Source organism: Neopsephotus bourkii, unplaced genomic scaffold (assembly GCF_033783945.1).
Source record: "Neopsephotus bourkii isolate Nb327-2 ecotype Australia unplaced genomic scaffold, CSIRO-AGI_Nbou_v1 NB_991, whole genome shotgun sequence".
NCBI classification, from domain to species: Eukaryota; Metazoa; Chordata; class Aves; order Psittaciformes; family Psittacidae; genus Neopsephotus; species Neopsephotus bourkii.
Window position 1 is genome coordinate 4,045,054 of NW_026901483.1, and position 19,159 is coordinate 4,064,212.

The 19,159-nt window shown below is 50.1% G+C and overlaps 2 protein-coding genes across 7 annotated transcripts in view; both read left to right on the forward strand.

Moving 5' to 3' along the window:
* The window catches only part of ATP11C (ATPase phospholipid transporting 11C), a 60,928-nt gene extending 54,482 nt beyond the window's left edge, over positions 1-6,446 (forward strand). For 3 of the 6 annotated variants that reach the window (XM_061359707.1, XM_061359702.1, XM_061359703.1), the window contains exon 29: positions 3,086-6,446. In XM_061359707.1, coding sequence (XP_061215691.1) covers positions 3,086-3,202 — 117 coding nt within the window. In that variant the 3' untranslated portion in view covers positions 3,203-6,446. Of the gene's footprint in view, positions 1-722; positions 814-1,909; positions 2,006-3,085 lie in introns of those variants that run through there. The other 3 variants (XM_061359705.1, XM_061359704.1, XM_061359706.1) reach the window with 3 other exon arrangements.
* Positions 6,447-11,460: 5,014 nt separating this feature from the next.
* Positions 11,461-19,159, forward strand: part of MCF2 (MCF.2 cell line derived transforming sequence) — a 61,847-nt gene continuing 54,148 nt past the window's right edge. The window contains exon 1 of the mRNA XM_061359708.1: positions 11,461-11,613. Coding sequence (XP_061215692.1) covers positions 11,487-11,613 — 127 coding nt within the window. The 5' untranslated portion in view covers positions 11,461-11,486. The remainder of the gene's footprint in view (positions 11,614-19,159) is intronic.

Consider the following 19,159-nt stretch of genomic DNA (forward strand, 5'->3'; position numbering starts at 1 on the left):
AGCCCAAGCTCAACTCCCCTAAGAGGAGGAGGAGGAGCAGCCTTCAGCACTTGGCCAGGGGATCCATTCCCTTGAGCAATGCTTGCTTTCAGGAGTCCTTTAGATGTGTTAAAAAAGGCTCTTGTGAAATGATTTAGCAAAGCAAAGTACATTTCAACCAGAGAAGTCTCTTCATATGTGCAGCCAAACTAAGCACGGGCTGAGCCGTATTTACATGTACATTTTGAGCTTTGGAAGATGCCTGCAGCAGATACCAGCTCTAGATGTCTGTGTCAGCACTCAGGCACCAAAGTCAGTCCCTTCGTTTGTAAAGGCATCCAAGACTAGGTTAGTTGGTTTCAAATCAAGACCCTTTATGAATATTCTAAGGTTAATATTGGGGATCAGTTTCCCATGGGGAGAATTAAAGGACAAACAGGATGAGGGATGTTATTTAGGTGCCTGAACCCCCAAATTGACAGCTGAGGGTCCCCTTTGGAATGGGAGGATAGAGTTGAAGCCAGGTCGGTGGGTATTGGCCCTTAAGTCAATGGGACAGGGATCCACCCCAAGTTCCCTATAACAGCGCATTGGCTCTGCTCAGTCTTTACTACACTTCCTGTGTGGAAATGTGTTTTCCTTTTGTTTTCCTTTCTTTATCCTGTTTTACTGCATTTGTGTTTGCCTCGGTTTCTGCCTTTCTTGTACTGCAATTTTCTGTCTTTTGTGCTGTTGTGAACCAGGTAACGAAGCGCCTTCCTTCCTCAGGAACATCCACTATCTTCATGCTTTCTCAAACTTCCAGCAATCACAGCTTTTCTTGGAGTGAATAAGGTGATTTCCTTTCTGAGTCACTATGTGTTGCTTGCTCCACTGCTTTTTTTCCTAACGCCTAACTCCTGGAAACCTATGTTTAGATTTGCTCACCCAGCAAAACCTTGCTTTCCCTTCTCCTTTTGCTTTAATTTAGATCTTTTGCTTTAATACTTAGGCTGTCTCTTCCCCTTCAGTCTCCAGCTGCACCTCAGGTGGATGAGCTGGTCGTGCTCAGGATGTCCAAGTAGGGTGGATGCAGCCAATGCTGGTTCACTCTCCCCAGCTGTAGTTTTGTGTGTTAGTGGACTAGATGCAAACTACTCTAAAGCGTTGGGCAAGGTGGATTCAACATTGATGGTCCTGTGGATGATTTGGCAAACAGCTCCGCATTGTTTGATGTTGGAGGAGGTCCCCAAGTGCCCATCTTGCTCCATGCATCACAGAACCCCAGACTGGTTTGTGTTGGAAGGGACCTTAAAGCTCATCCAGCCGCAACCCCTGCCACAGGCAGGGACACCTTCCACTAGAGCAGCTTGCTCCAGGTTCCTGCAGCCCCTTTAGGCACTGGAGCTGCTCTAAGGTCTCCCCTTCAGGAGCCTTCTCTTCTCCAGGCTGCCCCAGCCCAGCTCTCTCAGCCTGGCTCCAGGAGCAGAGGTACCACTGTTAGTGCTGCCGTTGTTTGTCCAAGTGAATAACCTGCTGTACTCAACCCTTACAACAAGGGATGGTCTCTGACTTGCTGACCATGGGGATGGTGGGTGCCTGGAGTCCATGTCTCAAGCATTTGGTTTCACTGCAGATCTCCAGTATTGCTCACTGTTGTAAGATACCAGTCACGTGCAGATCACGGATGGTTTCCTCCTCCCTCAAAAGCTCTTGTAGCATAAACCTCACCCAAAGGTGACCATTTCAGGGCTACTTTCTGAACACCCTCTGTGCCTCCTACGCTGCAGAACCCATCCAGAATTCATAACCATGGTATTTAGAGTATGTGTATTGCTCCATCCCTTAGGATGTGACTTAACTGTCAAATGGTGTGTGTCTTGTATAGTTTGACCATTAGGCAGGGGTGTGTGTTGCATGTTCTATAAGTCTCTTTGCCTCGCTGTTGCAGAGCAGCAGGAAGGCACCTGATTCAGTGTCGGCCAGACCTTCTGTCAGACCACTTCTTTTCAGAACATTCTCAGATGAGTCTAATGTGTTGTAACAGGTACCCTATCCAAAGGAGTCGGGATGGTTTTCAAAGGCATCGATTAACCAACTGTAACCTCCCCAGATCAATTAAGCTGTGGTTCTTGTAATCCTCTTGACTATCGGTGTGGGGCAGCTGTCCTTGTGGAACGGAGATGCAATGCTTGGGATGCATTTTAATGTGGGGATGTTGTGCGGTCCAACCTCTTCAGCATCCTGGATGTGCACAGATCCTCTCACACTGAAGTGTTTTGCAGTATGTCAATAAAGCTCTCAATAGAACTGGTATTTTAGTCTGATATTAACAGATAATTGAACGTGAAAATGCAGCCGGGGAATCCTGCTAACTGGTTATAAAAGCTAACACTGGTGTATTTGCAGTGAAGCATTCAAGTGTCAGCTATTAAAATGATTCCAATATTGCATCTGAATGGTATCAAACCCCCTTTTTCTAGGGTGCATGCTCTGTCAGATAGAAATAAGTACGTTTTAATTCATCTGCATAGATTGATACTAAACACGTGTACTTGTCTATGTCAGTGTATGCCTCAGTGTCTGTATGCACATACGCACACAGAGAGCATCCTGGTACAAGCTGATTTGAAACATCGTAGTAAGCTGGTAGCAGGGTAAAACAGTAAAAGTGCCTGATTGAATTCACACTTTTTAGGTGAAATATTATGTAGCTGCAAGCCTAAAACTGCAGGTTTGGTGCAAAGCTTGTTAGTGCTGCAGCCCCTTCAGAAGCGATCAGTGTAATCGGGCTGGCACAGAGAGCCAGGCTTGCCATGCCTCCAATGCATCTGGCATGGATCCTGAGCCGTGATCCCTCCCCACAGACGTTAGGTGGTGCTCTCCACTGCCGTATACTGGTGCTGGAGGCGGCTGGGCTGGGGCAGGCACCACTTTTGGACTTTATGCAGCGTTTTGCTGGCCTGTTACTTGTGAATGACATTTGGCACTTTTACCACGGGCTGATCTTTCTTCTTCTCCTATGAAATGTGAAATATTTCCCTCTAAAAGTAACCCAGGAAAAGGTTTGGGAGTTTGGGAATGTGACAATTGCAATACACGTGTGTTTTCCTTCTGATTTTTGCAGACTGACCCCTTTGATCTGCCTATGTTAGTCTCGTACAAACGTATAGAGAATGGTTACGTGAAGAACGAAGATGCTGTTACTAATCTGGCAGAAAGATATCCTCTCAGGATACTTTGAAGTGCTCCGTGCAAACACTGCATCTTGTCATGCTGTAGGAAAAACCATGGTTTTAACCTTACAGTTCTCTTTAGTCTCACCAAGAACAGTAAGCAGCCATGCTGATAAAGCAGTAGCCAGGGTACTGGCCCCACGGTACCCGTTTGTCTTTGGTCTTGCAGCATCCCCACACCCCCCAGAAATTAAACCTACCAATTCTACATCATTGGAGGCTGAGAAAGCATCTTTAGGAATTCATCCAAAACAGCATGAATTGAAGTGCAAGAGAGCAATGCCAGCCCCATTTCATACGGGGGCTTCCTCTGTTCATTGCAGATCTGTCCAAGCAGAGAGCTGCTGAAGTCTCTTGCTCTGCCTGACCAAAGAAGTAGCACAGACTTAAACCCCATAACAGCCCTTTGGGCTCCCCAAAGGCACGGGAAGAGCCTGCTCCTGCAGATGCAGCCCTGTGAGCATCCGCCTGGTGCGGGGCTGCCCCCTCCCAACTGTGGGTTGCCGGATGCACGTGGCAGAAATACTTGAAAATCCAGGAGGAATCTTCACCGACAGTGCATAGTGCTCAGTCACATACATCCCTCCACTGGGAATGGCTGGAAGCAGCCTGTGGTCCATCTGCAGTGTGGTGTCCATATGGAGAAGCGTTTGATGCTCAGGAAGCGCCTGAGCATCCTTCCGCAGACTGTTTGCTGGTGGGTTAATTCCTGATGGAGGGGGAAGAAAAGATCCTTTTCCCTCATGTTGTGGCTGGGTTTGATGGAAGGAAGCTGTCGTGGATGTTGGAAGTTGGGCTGTGCTGAGCCGTTTTGCCCGGGCTGATGTGGTTGTGCTTACATTGCTGCACTGTGCAGTTGCTTCAACACTTTAAAGGCCTGAGTGACAGTGCAGCCCTTGGATGATCCCGGGGGACATGGGCTGTGCCTGTAATCCTGCAGGCTTATCAAACTGCATCTTGAGTTATTTGCACTAAGGAAAAAAGAAGCCGGTTTGAAAATGAAAGGAACGCAGGAACTTGGATTTCATTTTACATTTTCTTTGGGTTTTAAATTGGCATGTTCTTTTTAATTCTACCTGTACCATGGTCACGGGAACTTTCCTCTTTAGGCTGAGGTGAGATGCCTGATGTGATGTTTGGTTTTATTCTTTTCTCTGATATGTGGAAAAAGCAGCTTTTTTCATTGCGTGGAGTCATAAGCAGTGATGGAGCACCCTGTGTGCCACCACTGCTGGGTGTGAAGGTCCCGCCTCATGCTGCTTTCCCCTGGTCCCGGTGCGCTGCAGAGGCACCGCTGTGGGAAGTGCTGGAGCCTCATTCCAGAGGGGCTGTGTTTGGCTCCTGCTCACTCAGGCTTTGTGTCACTTACATGCAAAGAAGCAACCCTGTGGGACTAGATGAAGATGCCATTCAACAGATTTCATTGAGTCTTGCTCTCCAGCTGCGATCCCTGAGCTCCATCTCTGTCTGCGGGGGAAGCAGGATGCGGATCAGCTCAGGCAGGTTGTGGTGTGCATCACGAGGACTTTGCAATGGGCCTTACCTGAGTGGGAAAGGGATGTGCCCAGTCCCTATGGCCAGTGGCTGCTCTTCTGTCACCCAGCATGGGAGGGGATGTACGGAGAGGACCACTGTATTATACACACTGCACTGGCCTTGATGCAAGCGGTGTTCGTTAGCAACCGCGGCTCGCCTCCTTGCTGCATGCAAGTAAGGAGCTGCACTTCCAGCATGTGTCCCATGGGCAAAGCTTTTATTTTTCCTTCTTTTTTTTTCCCCTTTTCCTAGCTCATTTCATGGACCTAGACTTCAACTTGCAGACCTTGTCCCATTCTCAACTTTTCTTGCTAAAATGTGGTGCCTACAGATGAAGCATACGATGACTACAATGAAGATAAGCTCTATATGCCAAATCTAACCTTTCTCCTTAACTATACAGTTGCTGACTTGTGTTTACATAACCTTTAAAATGCAGGCGCTGAAATGCCTGATTCCTGTGATTCAAAACCATTCCAAGCCCGGATGGTCCCAAGCCTGCCACCTTGCTTCTCGGTTTGTTTTGTGCCGTGCTCTGTTCCTATGGTCCAAGTCTGTTCCTGTGGAGGTTTTGCTGGTTACGTTAGTGGGAACAGAGCAAAGCTTGCCATGTATGTGTGAACTGTCCCAGTAAAGCCACAGAAACGGGCTCATTTCTGCAGCCTGTTTTGAGATGGAGCCTTCTGAGAACCAAACCTTTCTCTTCCCGTTTCCAAGTGTCCAGTCTCAGGATGGAGCGAGCCATTGCAATAGCTGTATGTTCAAACCCAAGGCAGGTGTGCTGAGGGGTATGGTGGAATTAATAGGAGGTGTCTTTTGGGCTGAAATGCAGGTTTTCTTGGGCTTGGATCTTCAGCTAGTGCACTGCTATGGTGTTGGGCAGAAGAAGCTGATCCTCATCATTCAGAAGCAGCAGAAGTGAAATTCCTGTTGCTGTGGATGGGTTGAGATCAGGGCAAACAGGAGACCCCTTTTGGGTTGAAAAGGGAAGAAAAAGTGGTGATAGGAGCTGTAGGGTGTAAGCCAGCGGGATGCTGGAGTGGCAGTAACCCGACAGTGCGATGCTGTGATTGTTCATGTCCCGTACACACGCTGCACTGGTACGGTGCTCATTAGTGAGCTAAAAGGTCAGTACAGGCTCATCGGTGGGAAAACCTGAAGGAAAAAAGGCTGGGGTTTCTTCATCAGAACTGATTGAAGCTTAATCCCTGGCTAGTGACACTGCAAGAGAAGAAATGTAATTAAGATTCCCTCTAAAACTGCTTTGTGATAACAGAGGAACTTGGTGTAGTCACAGCTACTTCTCAAAAACTAACCCTGATCCGTCTGAGGATGTTAGAAATGACTTGGAATTGCAGAAAAGCTTCAAATTGAATTTGTGTCCACACAGATTGAAAACTTACCCAATACTGCACCATTTATCCAATTGCCCAGCTCGGGGGTTTTTAAAACCATGTAGTATATAGGAGGTGTAAATTCTATACAGGCAACAAGAAGATACATTTTCAGCTTCTTGCAAGAATATATATATATATATAAAGAGGACTGCAACCTTACATTTTTTCACTTAAATGCAATTTTATACATTTATGTTGCTTTATATAAAAAGGAACTTGAATGTGAATGTTACCTTTTCTGAATGCAACTTGCTCTTTTTTCATTACAGAGACTTTTGTTTGAAGTAATCAATAAACTTTGGTATGTTGTTCTGATTAATAGATATATTGGTCTTGTCTCCTTGGGTGATGGTTTTAATGTGGGTCTTTTCCAAGGCAGTACAAGAGGGACCATGGGCATTTTCACTGGGGGGTGATACCAGCAAGGCCATACTTGGTTTTCCGATGGGAACTACCGGTTGCTTCTCCTTTTGTGTGTTTTTCAGCAGGTTACTAACAATTTCACTCTTAGTAGCTGTTACACATAGCTGCCCCATGTGCTCTGACCCCATTTCCCTCAGGACTCATGTCAAATTAAGACATGTGAATTAAGGGTATAAACTGATTTATCTTTATAGAGGAGTTAGAGCGTTAGCTGGCGTTTAGGAGCTGCCTAAAACAAGGCAGGTCCACGTGCCTGACTTCCATACAGGCACAAAGAGTTGTTCTTAATGCTGTGCATTGGTTCTGCCATGGCTACCTGTAATAAATGAGCTGCTTTTTTAGTTCGAAGACTAAAAGCACCCAAATGAGGATTATTGTGTGGTTTGTCAAGTACCTGCTGAAGTTCGGCCGGATATTCGCATGGATGAGCCCCCAACAACCCAATGCAACTTCAGGACTCAGTGTTTGTATAAGACACAAGGGAAATATATGGAGTTCCTATGAGTTTTTATAGGAGGCGTGTGATTCAAACCTAAATGTTTGTAATGACAAAGCGGCAGTTTGAAGGATTCTGTTTTGGCTGCTTGGATGTCTCCAGCTCCCATCAGCCACCGGAGGACAGATGGCTGTGCTATTTAAAACAAACTCTAACCTTTAAGAAGCAGCTTGTACTATTGGAAACCAGATACACGCATTCAGAATCTTAATAGCCCGAGTGAGTGATAGTGAGAAGCATCTGAAGAGCTGGGGATGGTTCTACTCCGCGCTGGCTAGCAAGGAGGATGGGACAGCCATAGTAAATGTAATGATGGGTGATGGCTGCGGGTCACCGGCTATTTCAGGGAGCACCAAACTACCATTTAAAATGCTCATGTAGGCCTTCATGTTAGGAAGGAGAAGCAATGTCATTTGGTAAGGTGGTTTTTAGCACGGATGTTTCCAAAGGTCAGGCTGGTAGTGTGTGATGGCAGCTCCTGGTAAGTGAAGGGGCCGCAGTGTCCCCATCTCATCTTGTTCTCCTGCAGCCCTGGCACAAGGGGTTTGCTCGGTAAAGCTCCACATGTCTGGGGATAACCTGCTGAGCTGGAAACACGCTGTGGCCTGGAGAAAGGGTGTGTGTGTGTGCTCCTGAGTGTGTGCTGCCTTCCAACCTGGGGTTGTAACAACAAACAAGGCACATCTTACCCAGGGAACAAGTGAGAGTGGGGCAGCGGAGTCCTTCCTCTTGCTCGCATTGACATAGAGAGAGCTGGGCTGGGTCAGCCTGGGGAAGAGAAGGCTCCTGAAGGGGAGACCTTAGAGCAGCTCCAGTGCCTAAAGGGGCTGCAGGGAACCTGGAGAGGGGCTTGGGACAAGGGATGTAGGGACAGGGCAAGGGGAATGGCTTGAACCTGCCCAAGGGGAGACTGAGTGAGCTCTTAGGCAGAAGCTCTTCCCTGTGAGGGTGCTGAGGCGCTGGCACAGGGTGCCCAGAGAAGCTGTGGCTGCCCCATCCCTGGCAGTGCTCAAGGCCAGGTTGGACACAGGGGCTTGGAGCAAGCTGCTCCAGTGGAAGGGGTCCCTGCCCGTGGCAGGGGTTGGAGCTGGAGGAGCTTTGAGGTCCCTTCCAACACAAACCAGTCTATGAAATCAGTGCAGGATTAACTGGCCACAGTGGGGCCAGGATTTGTGCCAGTCTGGAGGCTCTGCTCCTCCTAGACCAGCTCGGAAACAGTCCATAGTGGATGGTACCCCTGGGTTGGGGGTGATGCTGCCTTGCACATGAAACCTTCCTAAAAATCCCACTTTATGAAAACCAACCAGAGCTTAATTACACTCCTGCACAAGTCTTTGATGTTGCTATGCTTATTCCAGAGGTGAGCAATTCCCTTCCACATCAGTTTGACTCCAAACTACATTTAACCAGCTCTGTTTTTCCAGTTCTCAGCACCACCCTCAGAACAAATCAAAGCCCTCTTACCCCGTTTCTGCCTGTTGGAGTTGGGGCCGATGGGGCTAGGTGATGCGTGGGGCAAAGATGCTTGCAGCAGTGGCGTAGCAGGAAAAATGGGATTTGGGTAAGCCAGGGCAAACCAGTGCGACAATTGAGCCCTGGAGTGATGGGAGCACTTGGAGAAATTACCTGGCACCAGCAGGACTGTGTGTGGGAGCTGGGGCAGGCTGAATTGAGGGTGACAAGTTAAATTACCCCTTTGACCAGAACGTGTTTTCCCCAGCAGCTGTCGGGAGAGAGGTGTTTCTGAAGGGCAGGCTGGGAGATGGGGTGGATTGAGCTGATGGTGACGGGTGAACATTTACCAACATGCTTTCTAACTAAGGGATGCCTCCAGCGATGCGTGGGGCTGGAGCAGCCGGACTCGCTGCTCAGCCCTTTGCTTTCTCTGTGGTCCCATGATGAAAGATGAAGGCAGGAGCTTATGGAAGCTGCAGAAATGAAACCTGTGTTTTCTCTGAGTGATAATACAAGTGTATACTGCAGAGAATTGGCTGTTGGGATTATCCGGATCAGTCACAAAAGGTGATTGCATCACTGTGAGGCCTCAGATGTCTGTGGCTGCCTAAAATGGACCGTTCCTGGCTGAATAAATGGGTATTTTGGAAGGGTGATTTCTCAAATCTGGATTATGGCACCATTCCCAACAGAACCTTCTAGCCTTCATTTTGGGGGAGAAAAAGAAGGTTTTGAATTTTGTTTGGGGTTGGGGGGTTTCTTTCTAGCCTTTAACCTGGAATTAATGACATTAGGAGGAGTTCTCCCTACACCTTTCTCCCTTTGATTTAAGGGGAAGGAATTGCACCCATTCTGCAAACAGAGGTGCTGCAATTGCAGGCAAGGTTTTGCCTCTGGAAGGGCACTGAATGCTGTTATGGAGCCTGGGTGGAAAATCCCTGGAAAAGAAATATCCGTGTTTCTGGCTGCCTTTGTTTGCTTTTTATCTGTTTCCTTGTTCCTTTTATCTCAGCTTGTCGTTCCTCGGGCGGGCAGAGTGTAACACTTGTCTCTGGGGGAGACAGATATGTGGAACAGCTTCTGGCAGTGTAAATACAAGTGGACATTGCCTGTGCTGAGTGTGTTGCTGGGATAGCTGGGCATTCATCCCGACATGCCCAAAAGGAGGGACTGTACGCAGCCAGGTTTCCGAAACAGGAATCCCTGTGGCCATACAGGCTTGTGAGGGACTGATGCTAAGGAAAAGCCATGACCAATTATCCCTCTGTTTGAGCCAGCGCAGCTTTTCCGTGCTGAGCTGGCTGGTGTTTCCTTGTGCCAGCTGAATTGGCTGGAGGAGATGCTGCTTTGGGAGGTGCGGGATTCCTGCTGGCATCCACTGCTGCAGTCCAGGGGCTCGGATAGGGTGCATTGGCTGCAAAGACCTGGTCCAGATCCAGGCTTCGTTGTTTTGCTTTCTGTTCAAAGGGCAAGAAATGGATTGAGTGCCAAACCTTAGGGATAACATAGCTGTATCTTCCACTGCTTTAGTTGTGCCAAAGCCAGTGTTAGAAGTGGGTATGTATCAGTCAGAATAAAGAAGAGATTTTAGATGGGCCTCATTTCTGCATGAGCAGTTTAGGGGAAAGAGCATTCCTGTGATAAGAAAGGAGGATGAACGTGGCATGGCTGTGTTTCTGTGCTCATAACCTACCATAAGGCTATTTTATAACCACATTTCAGTGCTGTGCACCTGAGCTGGGTGTTTTGATGAGTAACCGCACAGGAACCCTCGATGTCACACAAGATATGCTTCATAACCAGACAGAACATTGCCTGCTGTTCAGTTAGTGAGGATCTGCTGTGCTAGGAATGAGGAGCACTGATTGAATGGGTCAGCGTAGGAAGGGACAAGGTCTGCCAGAAGGGGTTTCTCATAGTACCATTGTTAGACCTCGGCTCCTGAATTAATGGCCCTGCCTGCTGGAGTGCTGGGAAAAGGTGGCTATTCCAGGGAGGAGCGTAATTAAAAGGCTCTTTTGGAAAAACAAGACCATCCACTTCTCTGTGCTGCCTTCCTGGGCTGCTCAGGTTCCAGCTGAGAATGAGCTGGCATCATTTGAACCTCAGCATCGGGGAAACTGAGGCTGGTGGGTCAGGCCGGTGCTGTGCTTAGGGCTCTGCACAGCTCTGGCTGGGGAATGGCTTCATGTTCCCATGTGTTGGTTGGGGAATTTGCTTGAATGGGGCTTGCAGGAAAACACTGGTTATGATTTAATGAGATTCTCCGTAGTGAAGTGCAACAGGGAGTAAGGTGGGGAGGGGGTTTGGCTGCTGGGGGTGTGCTGGGACAGTGGGGAGCAGCTGGGAATTAGAAACAAAAATAGGAAAAGGGGAAAAAGGGGGGGGGGAAGAAAAAAAAGGAAAAGAAAAATAAAGGAAATAAGGATAAAGGGGGGGAAAGGAAGGAAGGAAATCAGAAAAAAGGAAAGAAAAAAGGGAAAAAATGAAAAATTAAAAAAAATGAAAAAAGGGAAGAAAGGGAAAAAGGGAAAAAAAGGGTGGAAAACAGGAAAAAGGGAAAAATAAAAAAACAAAGAGAAAACAAAATAGAACAAAAAAATGAAAAAAGGGAAGGAAAATTAAAAAAAGGAAGAAAGTAAAAGGGAAAAAAATAAAGATGAAAAACGGGGGGAAAGGAAAAAAATGAAAAATGCATAAAGAAGGAAACAAAGGAAAGAAAGGGGGGGGGAAGAAGAAGGGGAAAAGTGATAAAAGGGGTAAAATGGGGATAAAAAGCGGCGAAAAGGGGGCTGACCACAGCCGGAACCACGGCACCGGCGGCGCTCGGCAGCGGGCGGGGCTGGGGGCGGGAAGAGGCGGGCCCGGGGCCCTTCGGCGGCCGCCCGCTTCCCTTGGCCCCGCCTCGGCGGCCGCTCGGGCCCGGGGCGGCGGCGGCGGCGGCGGCGGCGGAGCGGTGCGGGCGGCGGAGCGGAGCCGCGGGGCATGGCCCTGGCCCCGGCCTCGGCCCCGGCCCAGGCCCGCCCGCCGCCGGGGGGCACCTCGGCGGGGGAGATGGAGCGGTACTACTGCCTGCTGCGGGCCGCCGCGCTGCTGGAGGCCGCCGCCGCCGGTGAGTGCTGGTGCGGGGGGCACAGGTACCCGCGGTTATCCGGACACCGCTCTGCGCCGCGGCTTCCGGCTCCGCGGAGGGGCCCTGGGACGGGGACGGGGGGCTCGGGGGTACCCGGTCATCGGGGGGGGGGGGGGTCGGTGTTGTGGTGTCCTGCGGGGAGGACGGGTTCGTGAGGAGAAGCTGTTCGCGTTGTGCTGCCGGTGTGTCCTTGTGCTGGAATGCACGGCTCGAAATGCCGTGGGAAGACGGGAGGTTGTTCTCGGGTATTTGCCGGTGTTAATCCCCGCTCTCAGGCTCCCCATGGGCAGAGCTCGAGAAGTCCTCCCTGGGAAGTTGCGCCTTAGCCTGAGGACTGAGGGCTGTGATGTGCCTTTCCCCGTTTCTGAAGTGGAAGAGCAGTAGATGGGTGTGAAGTGTCTCCCCCTATTCCCTCCCTCACCCTTCGGGCTTTAAACCTCGCTCAGTTCCAGGCTGTGTCGGGGAACGCACTGATGGGTGATGATGTTGCTGTGCTGTATGGCTGCAGACCCTCCATGCGAGAAGCAAGTGCAATGTGATTCCTTGCTCCCTGGCTGTAAGCTGCTCTCCTGCCTCTTTGGATGGACAACGATCTGCTCAGGAGCTGTGGAGCCCTGGCTTCTTTATGTTGTTCCCTTGTGGAGGAGAGCAGTGGCTTTTCTTGCAGTGGTCTCTCAGAATCCCGGATATGTGGTGGCGTTCTGGGGTGCTCCAGCCTTGCGATGGGATGTGTACCTTGTCAGGCGGTGAAGGCACTCATCATTGCTCACTTGTCCACAGCCTGGAGCCCTGCCCGGCACACCAAAGACACACTGACCCCAGAAATGCTTCCAGTCTCATCCCAGAGCACACTTTGGGGGGCAGGAGGAATGTATTGGGAGTACAAGTCATAGGTGAGGATTTTACCAGTGTGTCACTGCTTCTCCGGTGCTGCTTGTGTTCTAATGTCCTGTTGGATGATGCCCATGGCAGCACCTTCTATTGCTGTGGTCCCACCTGTTGGACCCCTGCTGCCCTGCTCCTTTGCCTGCACCCCCCATGGGGAGTAGGGAAACAGAGGCAGGGGTGATGGGGTCAGGCAGCACAGGGAGCTGCTGGAACGGATGTGATTAAAGCAGTCTGATCCTCCTTGTGCTGGTACCAGCGATGAAACACCCACATTGCTGGAACAGGAGCGGGGTGACACGAGGATGGGGATGCAGATAGTGAACAGTGTCTTCTGTGAGCAATGTGATGGGTGAGAGCGGGCAGCGGGTTTCCCTTAGCATGAGCCCTGTCTTCTGACCAGCTCTTGGCAGATGACCTTTGTATGATGCTCATAGGGAATCAAGATATCTCCACAAAAGCACTTCTGTGTGGTTATAGCTGCAGGGTCTGGACATGCGGTTTGGCACCTACATAGAATCTTAAGATGAGATATTGAGAAAGATACAAAGTGGAGTAAGGTTTCCTAAATCACGAGATTAAAAGTAAATCAGAGGGTTTTCTTTCTCCTCTCATCGCTGATTTCCGAGCATTCAGCCTGATTTGGGACCGTGCTTTAAGCATTTCTCTTCATGCATTGGTGTAGGAAACTTGGTTGTTTCCAGTAGAAGGTGGTGTTTTCCCCATACCTGGGACAAGCCTGTATAAATCCCAAGCCTTTTAGAGCCATTCTCATCTCTGCAATGGCTTGGGCTCCCTCCCTGTGGAAGCTCTGTGCTGCCATCAAGGTAGGCCCTGTTGGGTGGACCACGGAGCAGTAGTAGTCTGGGAGCAGTCAGTAGTATGTGGGATGTGCTTCCTCTCCCTACGTCCCATTTGCTACAACCACAGTTTAATGGTTTATCATTCATTTAGCAGGACAAAAGTGAAGTGACAGCAGGGCTGAGTAGGAGGAAAGCAATTCAAGTGTTGTTGAAGTGGAAATATGGGGGGGCAGGGAAGAAGGACTCTTCCAAAGCACTGTCTTTGGCATCAAACTGGAGGATGCTTGGAGACATGGAGCTTACCTTGGAGGGTCGGAGCTCGATGTCAGTGGTTGTGCTTGTGGTAGGAGCCTTTTGTTCAAGTCAGGTTTGGTGGATAGGACTTGCAGGGAGATCCTGGAGCTGCAAACAGGCACCTTTGCACTGACTGACCATGTTGGTGTGATGCTGCTTGTTTCGGTATGTATGGTGTCAGGTCATGCACTCCCCATCTTGCTCTCTGCCAAAGCTTCAGTGCTCTTATCTGCCAGCTTGCCCCACTGAAGGCCATTGCAAACCTGGGTGCAGAGGACCAGGAGTACGAGGAGCTGTGGTGGAAGGGGCTGGGTGATGCTGCCTTGTTTTCCAAACCCCTTTTCCTCATGGGCAACACTGGACTTGGTTTGGCAGCGGTGCCGGGTCAGGAGCTCCCGGGATGGAGAGTGCTTGGCTGGGTTTGGAGATGTGCTTTTGTCAACAGGGGAACGCCAGAATTGGGCATCTCCATTTGCACTGAATGGTTTGTGTTGGAAGAAGCCTTAAAGCTCCTCCAGCTCCATCCCGTGCCATGGGCAGGGACACCTTCTGCTAGAGCAGCTGGCTCCAAGCCCCCTCCAACCTGGCCATAAACAATTTGCAGCTGAGTTTCCAGGTGATGCCACTGTGGGAACCTGGCTTCACCTTTTAGTTCCCTGGCTCTATGAGCTGTAAAAGCAAATCCATTGTTCTGCTGACCTCAGTGAACTGAATTCCATGTTCCCAGGCAGGTGATGGGGTCCTTCACTGCTATCTTCCAAGGGTCGCTTTGTGCACAAAGCTGGAATTTGGCTTGGAAAAAACACCGCTTGCATGGGGTTGAATGGTGATGGGGAAGTGCTTGAGGTGTGTATGCTTTTGTGATGGTTTTATTTGGCTTTGGAAGCCTTTAGTTCCAACCGGGCTGTGGTTTGGAGGCTGCTGATGTTGGCCAGGAAGGTGTGTTCTGGTGGCAGATGCTAAACGTGCCCTGGTGCTGATGCGCACCTGAGCCTCTCGTAATGCCTGAAATTGGGACTAGGAGACAACTAAAAGTACATTGAAGCTCCTAAGTAGCAGAAACACAAGGAACTGGATTTTCTCAGCTCCCACACTGCGTTTGAATCCACACGGGTGGGTGTTAAGAAACTTCTCTTACGTTTCTTGCAGTCGATGTCAATTCCTGTATAGTGGAGCTGGCTTTTATCTTTCCCACTTTTCACTTAGGTTTGGGGTGATGCGAGAAGACAGATAGTTTATCTGACAGAGCGTGGAAACATGGGAGCATCCAATATCTTGTTCCCGTGCATTAGTGGATCTTCCGGAACACACAAGCCTTGTTGCCATGTAGTTGATTTTTGCTTTGCCTTTTCCAAGTGAAGCTTCCAGTTTGTCAGCTGTCAAATCTAAATGGGAAGAGATTCCACACCCCAGAAAACCTCAGTGGTCTCCATTACATGCGAACACCCTGGAGCTTTCAACCCCCTGTGAGCATCCTCCTTGCTGTCAGCATGGCTCAGCCCTGGCTCTTGGGGGCACTTCTGTGCTCACTCCAGCTCTCAGAACTGACTTGCTGGATGGTATTCCCATAAAGGGGGGATCCTGAGCTGGCTGCCCCACTGCCCCATGGTGAGCAGAAGGAGGCTGTGCTGCTTTGGTGTGTCAGTACGGTACCACAGATGTGCCACATCAGTGCTTTGGGTGCTCCTGCTCTCAGCCAGTGATTCCTGATGGATGGATGCTGGAGGGATGCCCATGTGCAGAGGTTCCTGCTCTGGGGCCTGATCCAGCATCACTCCTGATCCAGGGTCACTCTGTGCATGCCTGGATGCAGTGCATCTTCAATGGCTGCTCAGCTCCTGTTGTAAGGTGATGATTCAGCTGCCTGCATGATGGTCCACAAGCCTGCTCTGCACTGAGTTAACATTTTCTCCCTATTTCTTATCTTTATTTTTTCTTTCACATCATTTTCCTTTGCATTTGTACTCTTCTCCCGAGTGTGTATAAATCTAAAGCCTTTTGAAAAGGTCATTCTAGTCCTCCAGAAGCTTCATTTCAGGGTGGTTTTGCTGCATGGTTTCTTAGCTGAACACACTCCCAGCTTTGGGGGATGGAGATGTCTCTGTGCTGAAACATCCGCTGCAGACAAGCCCCAGAAGGCCTCGGTGGAGAAGCACAGCCACTAGGTCAGAAGAGAGGACCATCTGGTGCCGTATCCTGCCTCCTACACTGTGCTGGAGTAGGTGCTTGGGGAGGGATAAAAGGAAGGGCTTGCAAAGAGCGAGCCTTTCCTTAAAATATCCTCCCTAGGCTGACAAAGGTTAATTTAAGGAGTCCTTGAGCCTGGCGTGGTGACCAACCCATCACACCTAGTGCTGGACCAACCCTCTTGAGGCTTTCCACAGCCTTTTTAGATCCTTGGGTGCTTTTAATGTGCTTCTGCCTGATGTAAGTGCTTTGATTTCTCATCTGTGACATGAGGTGATGCTCCTGGTGAAGTTTACATCATGGTTTTCACTGCAGCGTGCTCACATACGGACAGTGATTTGAGGAAGAGGGGTCTGTGTTCATGCCCATGCAGCCATGGAGGGTGGTGGCTGTACTGGGGGGCCGGTGCCTATCATGCACAAGGCATGGGTGTTCCTTTGAAGCAGTGGTGTGGTGGCTGCTGCCCTTTAGGTCCCTGATGAAAACGCCCTTTGCTTTGCTGAACTGGAACTTCACAGAATCCCAGACTGGTTTGTGATGAAGGCACCTTAAAGCCCATCCAGCTCCAACCCCTGCCATGGGCAGGGACCCCTTCCACTAGAGCAGCTTGCTCCAAGCCCCTGTGTCCAACCTGGCCTTGAACACTGCCAGGGATGGGGTTCAGCTCTGCCATCTCTTGTCCCCTGGATTGTGATGATGGAGGTGCAGCTCAATCACCCTGCACAAGTGGGGTTTGCAAGCGCCTCTGTTCAGCGTGTACTGGGAGGTTTGCGTGTGGCAGGTGGAGGTTTGCCATCAGCCTATTGACAGAACAGGCTGAGAAGCCCCATCATCTTCCTCAGGATCAATACATCATGTCTTCCAGAAGTGTAGGCATTATAGACCTAATCTAATTACTGATCTTTCCTCCAAATGAAACCTGGATGTGACTGGCTGTAGTTATGAGCTGGTGCCCAGCGTTTGGGGGATGCAGATGCTCCCATGCAGTTTCTAGTCACAGCAAGGTACAAGCTGTCCCCACGGGCAGGGGACACAAAGGACGTGCAGCAGTTGAGGGTATTGAAGCTTTCTGCCATAAATATTTTAATGGCTCTTTTGTGTTGCTCCCTTGGCACAGGGAATGGCTGCCCCACCTGGAATTACACACTCTGCAGTGTGCCAGGTTAGTGCAGCAGCAGCAAGTGTTGTTCTTCCACTGAGATGGCTAAAGGTGAGTCTGGTCCATGGACAGCATCAGTGCCTTTGCAACAGGTACCCCCAGTGGGTGTCTGTGTGTCAGGGCAGGATGTGTGAGCAGCTGAAGGTGGTTTTGGTGCATACAGAGGTGTGTGCAGCTGAGCACTACTCTTAGAGATGACTGACGGTTACACAGGTAGCTTCTGCAATGTACAATTGCAAATGCAGAAGAGGACCTCAGCAGGTTTTCCACTTTGAACAACCAAGTCCTTAAGTTTCTTCAGCAGCTGAACTTTGCGAGTGTGGAGAGGAGGGAATTTGATGGATGCAGGATGTACTTTGCTCCTCACATGGGGAAAAGGTCCCCACAGGTCTGTATCTGTGACCAAGCTGTTACCTCAGCTATAAAGCATTAGGCTGTTGTGTGCTCTGCAGCCCTGGGTGACTGCAGTGGAAATGAGTAGAAATGTCTCTTACTATTGGGCCCCTTTGCTTTTCTGCACTATGAATCTTTAGGAGTCCTTGTTATAAGCCAGCGTGCTCTGAAAACTCACCTGTAGGGAAGAATGATCCCTTGGCCTCAGATCCATGGGGAGGAAGCCATCAAGTCTATGCTGGTGGACTTCAGTGCTGATCCGGAGACCTTCAGCTCTTTGGTGCATCTAGAAACCAGTCCTGTGGGTTGTGGAGACCTTTTCTTCCCCAGCTGTCCATGTTGGTCCTACACCGTCCAATGTTAGGGTCAGCAGGGGTTTTAACACCCCCCTTTGATGTTAGCTCTTGCTCGACCCATGGACACCACATCAGCCTGATGGATGGGGGCTGCTGAGGTCTTTTCTGCCCTTTGGCATCAGACATGCTCATTGCCCTGTTGTAGCACCGTATCCTGTTGGCACTTGTGTCTGTTCCCATCCCCAGTGAGGAACTGAAGCTGCAGGAGACACAGTTTGCTCCCGGCTACCAAAGAGTTTAGTGTCGAAGCCAGGAAGCAGCCCCAGGACTTGGCTGTCAGTTCTCTGCTCAGACCAGGTCCTGGGGATAAGCTTTTGGTGAATACAGCAGGCCTTGTTGGGGAGCACAATGTCCCATTCTCTGCTTGCCATGGACATGCAGTTCAGCACGGGATCTCCACCAGCGTCACGCTGCCTGGCCAGGGGCTCTCGCTGCTCTTCCATGCACGCATTTGTTCCTCTTATAGCTAAAAATGTTATTTCTGTTGTTAAGGATTCGGCCCTTCCTGGCTCTGCTTCCCACAAACACTGTGTAAACGCTGCTCTGCCTGTACACAGCGTCCTGTCCTATCCTTGGACAGGTACAGGGGTGTGGGAGGGTGGATGAGGAAATGAGGATCCTACTCCAGGGTATGCACTCGTCAGGGCAGCCACTGCTTGGACATGATAGAAGCATAGAATAGTTAGGGTTGGAAAGGACCTTAAGATCATCAAGCTCCAACCCCCGTGACATGGGCAGGGACACCTCGCTCTAAACCATCTCACCCAAGGCACTGTCCAACCTGGCCTTGAACACTGCCAGGGATGGAGCATTCACAGCCTCGCTGGGCAACCCATTCCAGTGCCTCACCACCCTAACAGGAAAGAATTTCCTCCTTATACCCAGTCTAAACTTCCCCTGTTTCAGTTTTAACCCATTACCCCTTGTCCTATGATGCAGGTGGGGTGTGATCCATGGGAAGATATGGGTTGAACACTGCTCTCTGCCATGCCCTGCCCTGCTCCTTCCCAAGGGACAGGCACTTGGCCACTCGTCTCCGTGCTGTGTGACAGACCCCCTGCAAGCATGCTGGTTACTGCTGGTTGGCACTTGGCAGGCAGTGTAACCCAGTGCTTCTGCCATCATCACTTCCCCCATCTTGCTTGCTGGATGTGGTGTGCTGATAGGGAGAACGGGGATGTTCCTTGTGGATTGGGTTGAGTCCAGAGGCTTTGAGAATTGTTCGGTGAGAAAGAAGGGTGAGGCTCAGCCGCTCGTCCTAGGACATGGTTGTGGTTTAACCCCAGCACACAACTGAGCCCCACAGAGCTGCTTTCTGCCCTCCTGGTGGGATGGGGAGAGAATTGGAAGAGTGGAAGAGAGAAAACTCATGGGTTGGATAAAGACGGTTTAATAGGTAAAGCAGAAGCGATGCACGCAAGCAAAGCAAGGAATCCATCCATCACCTC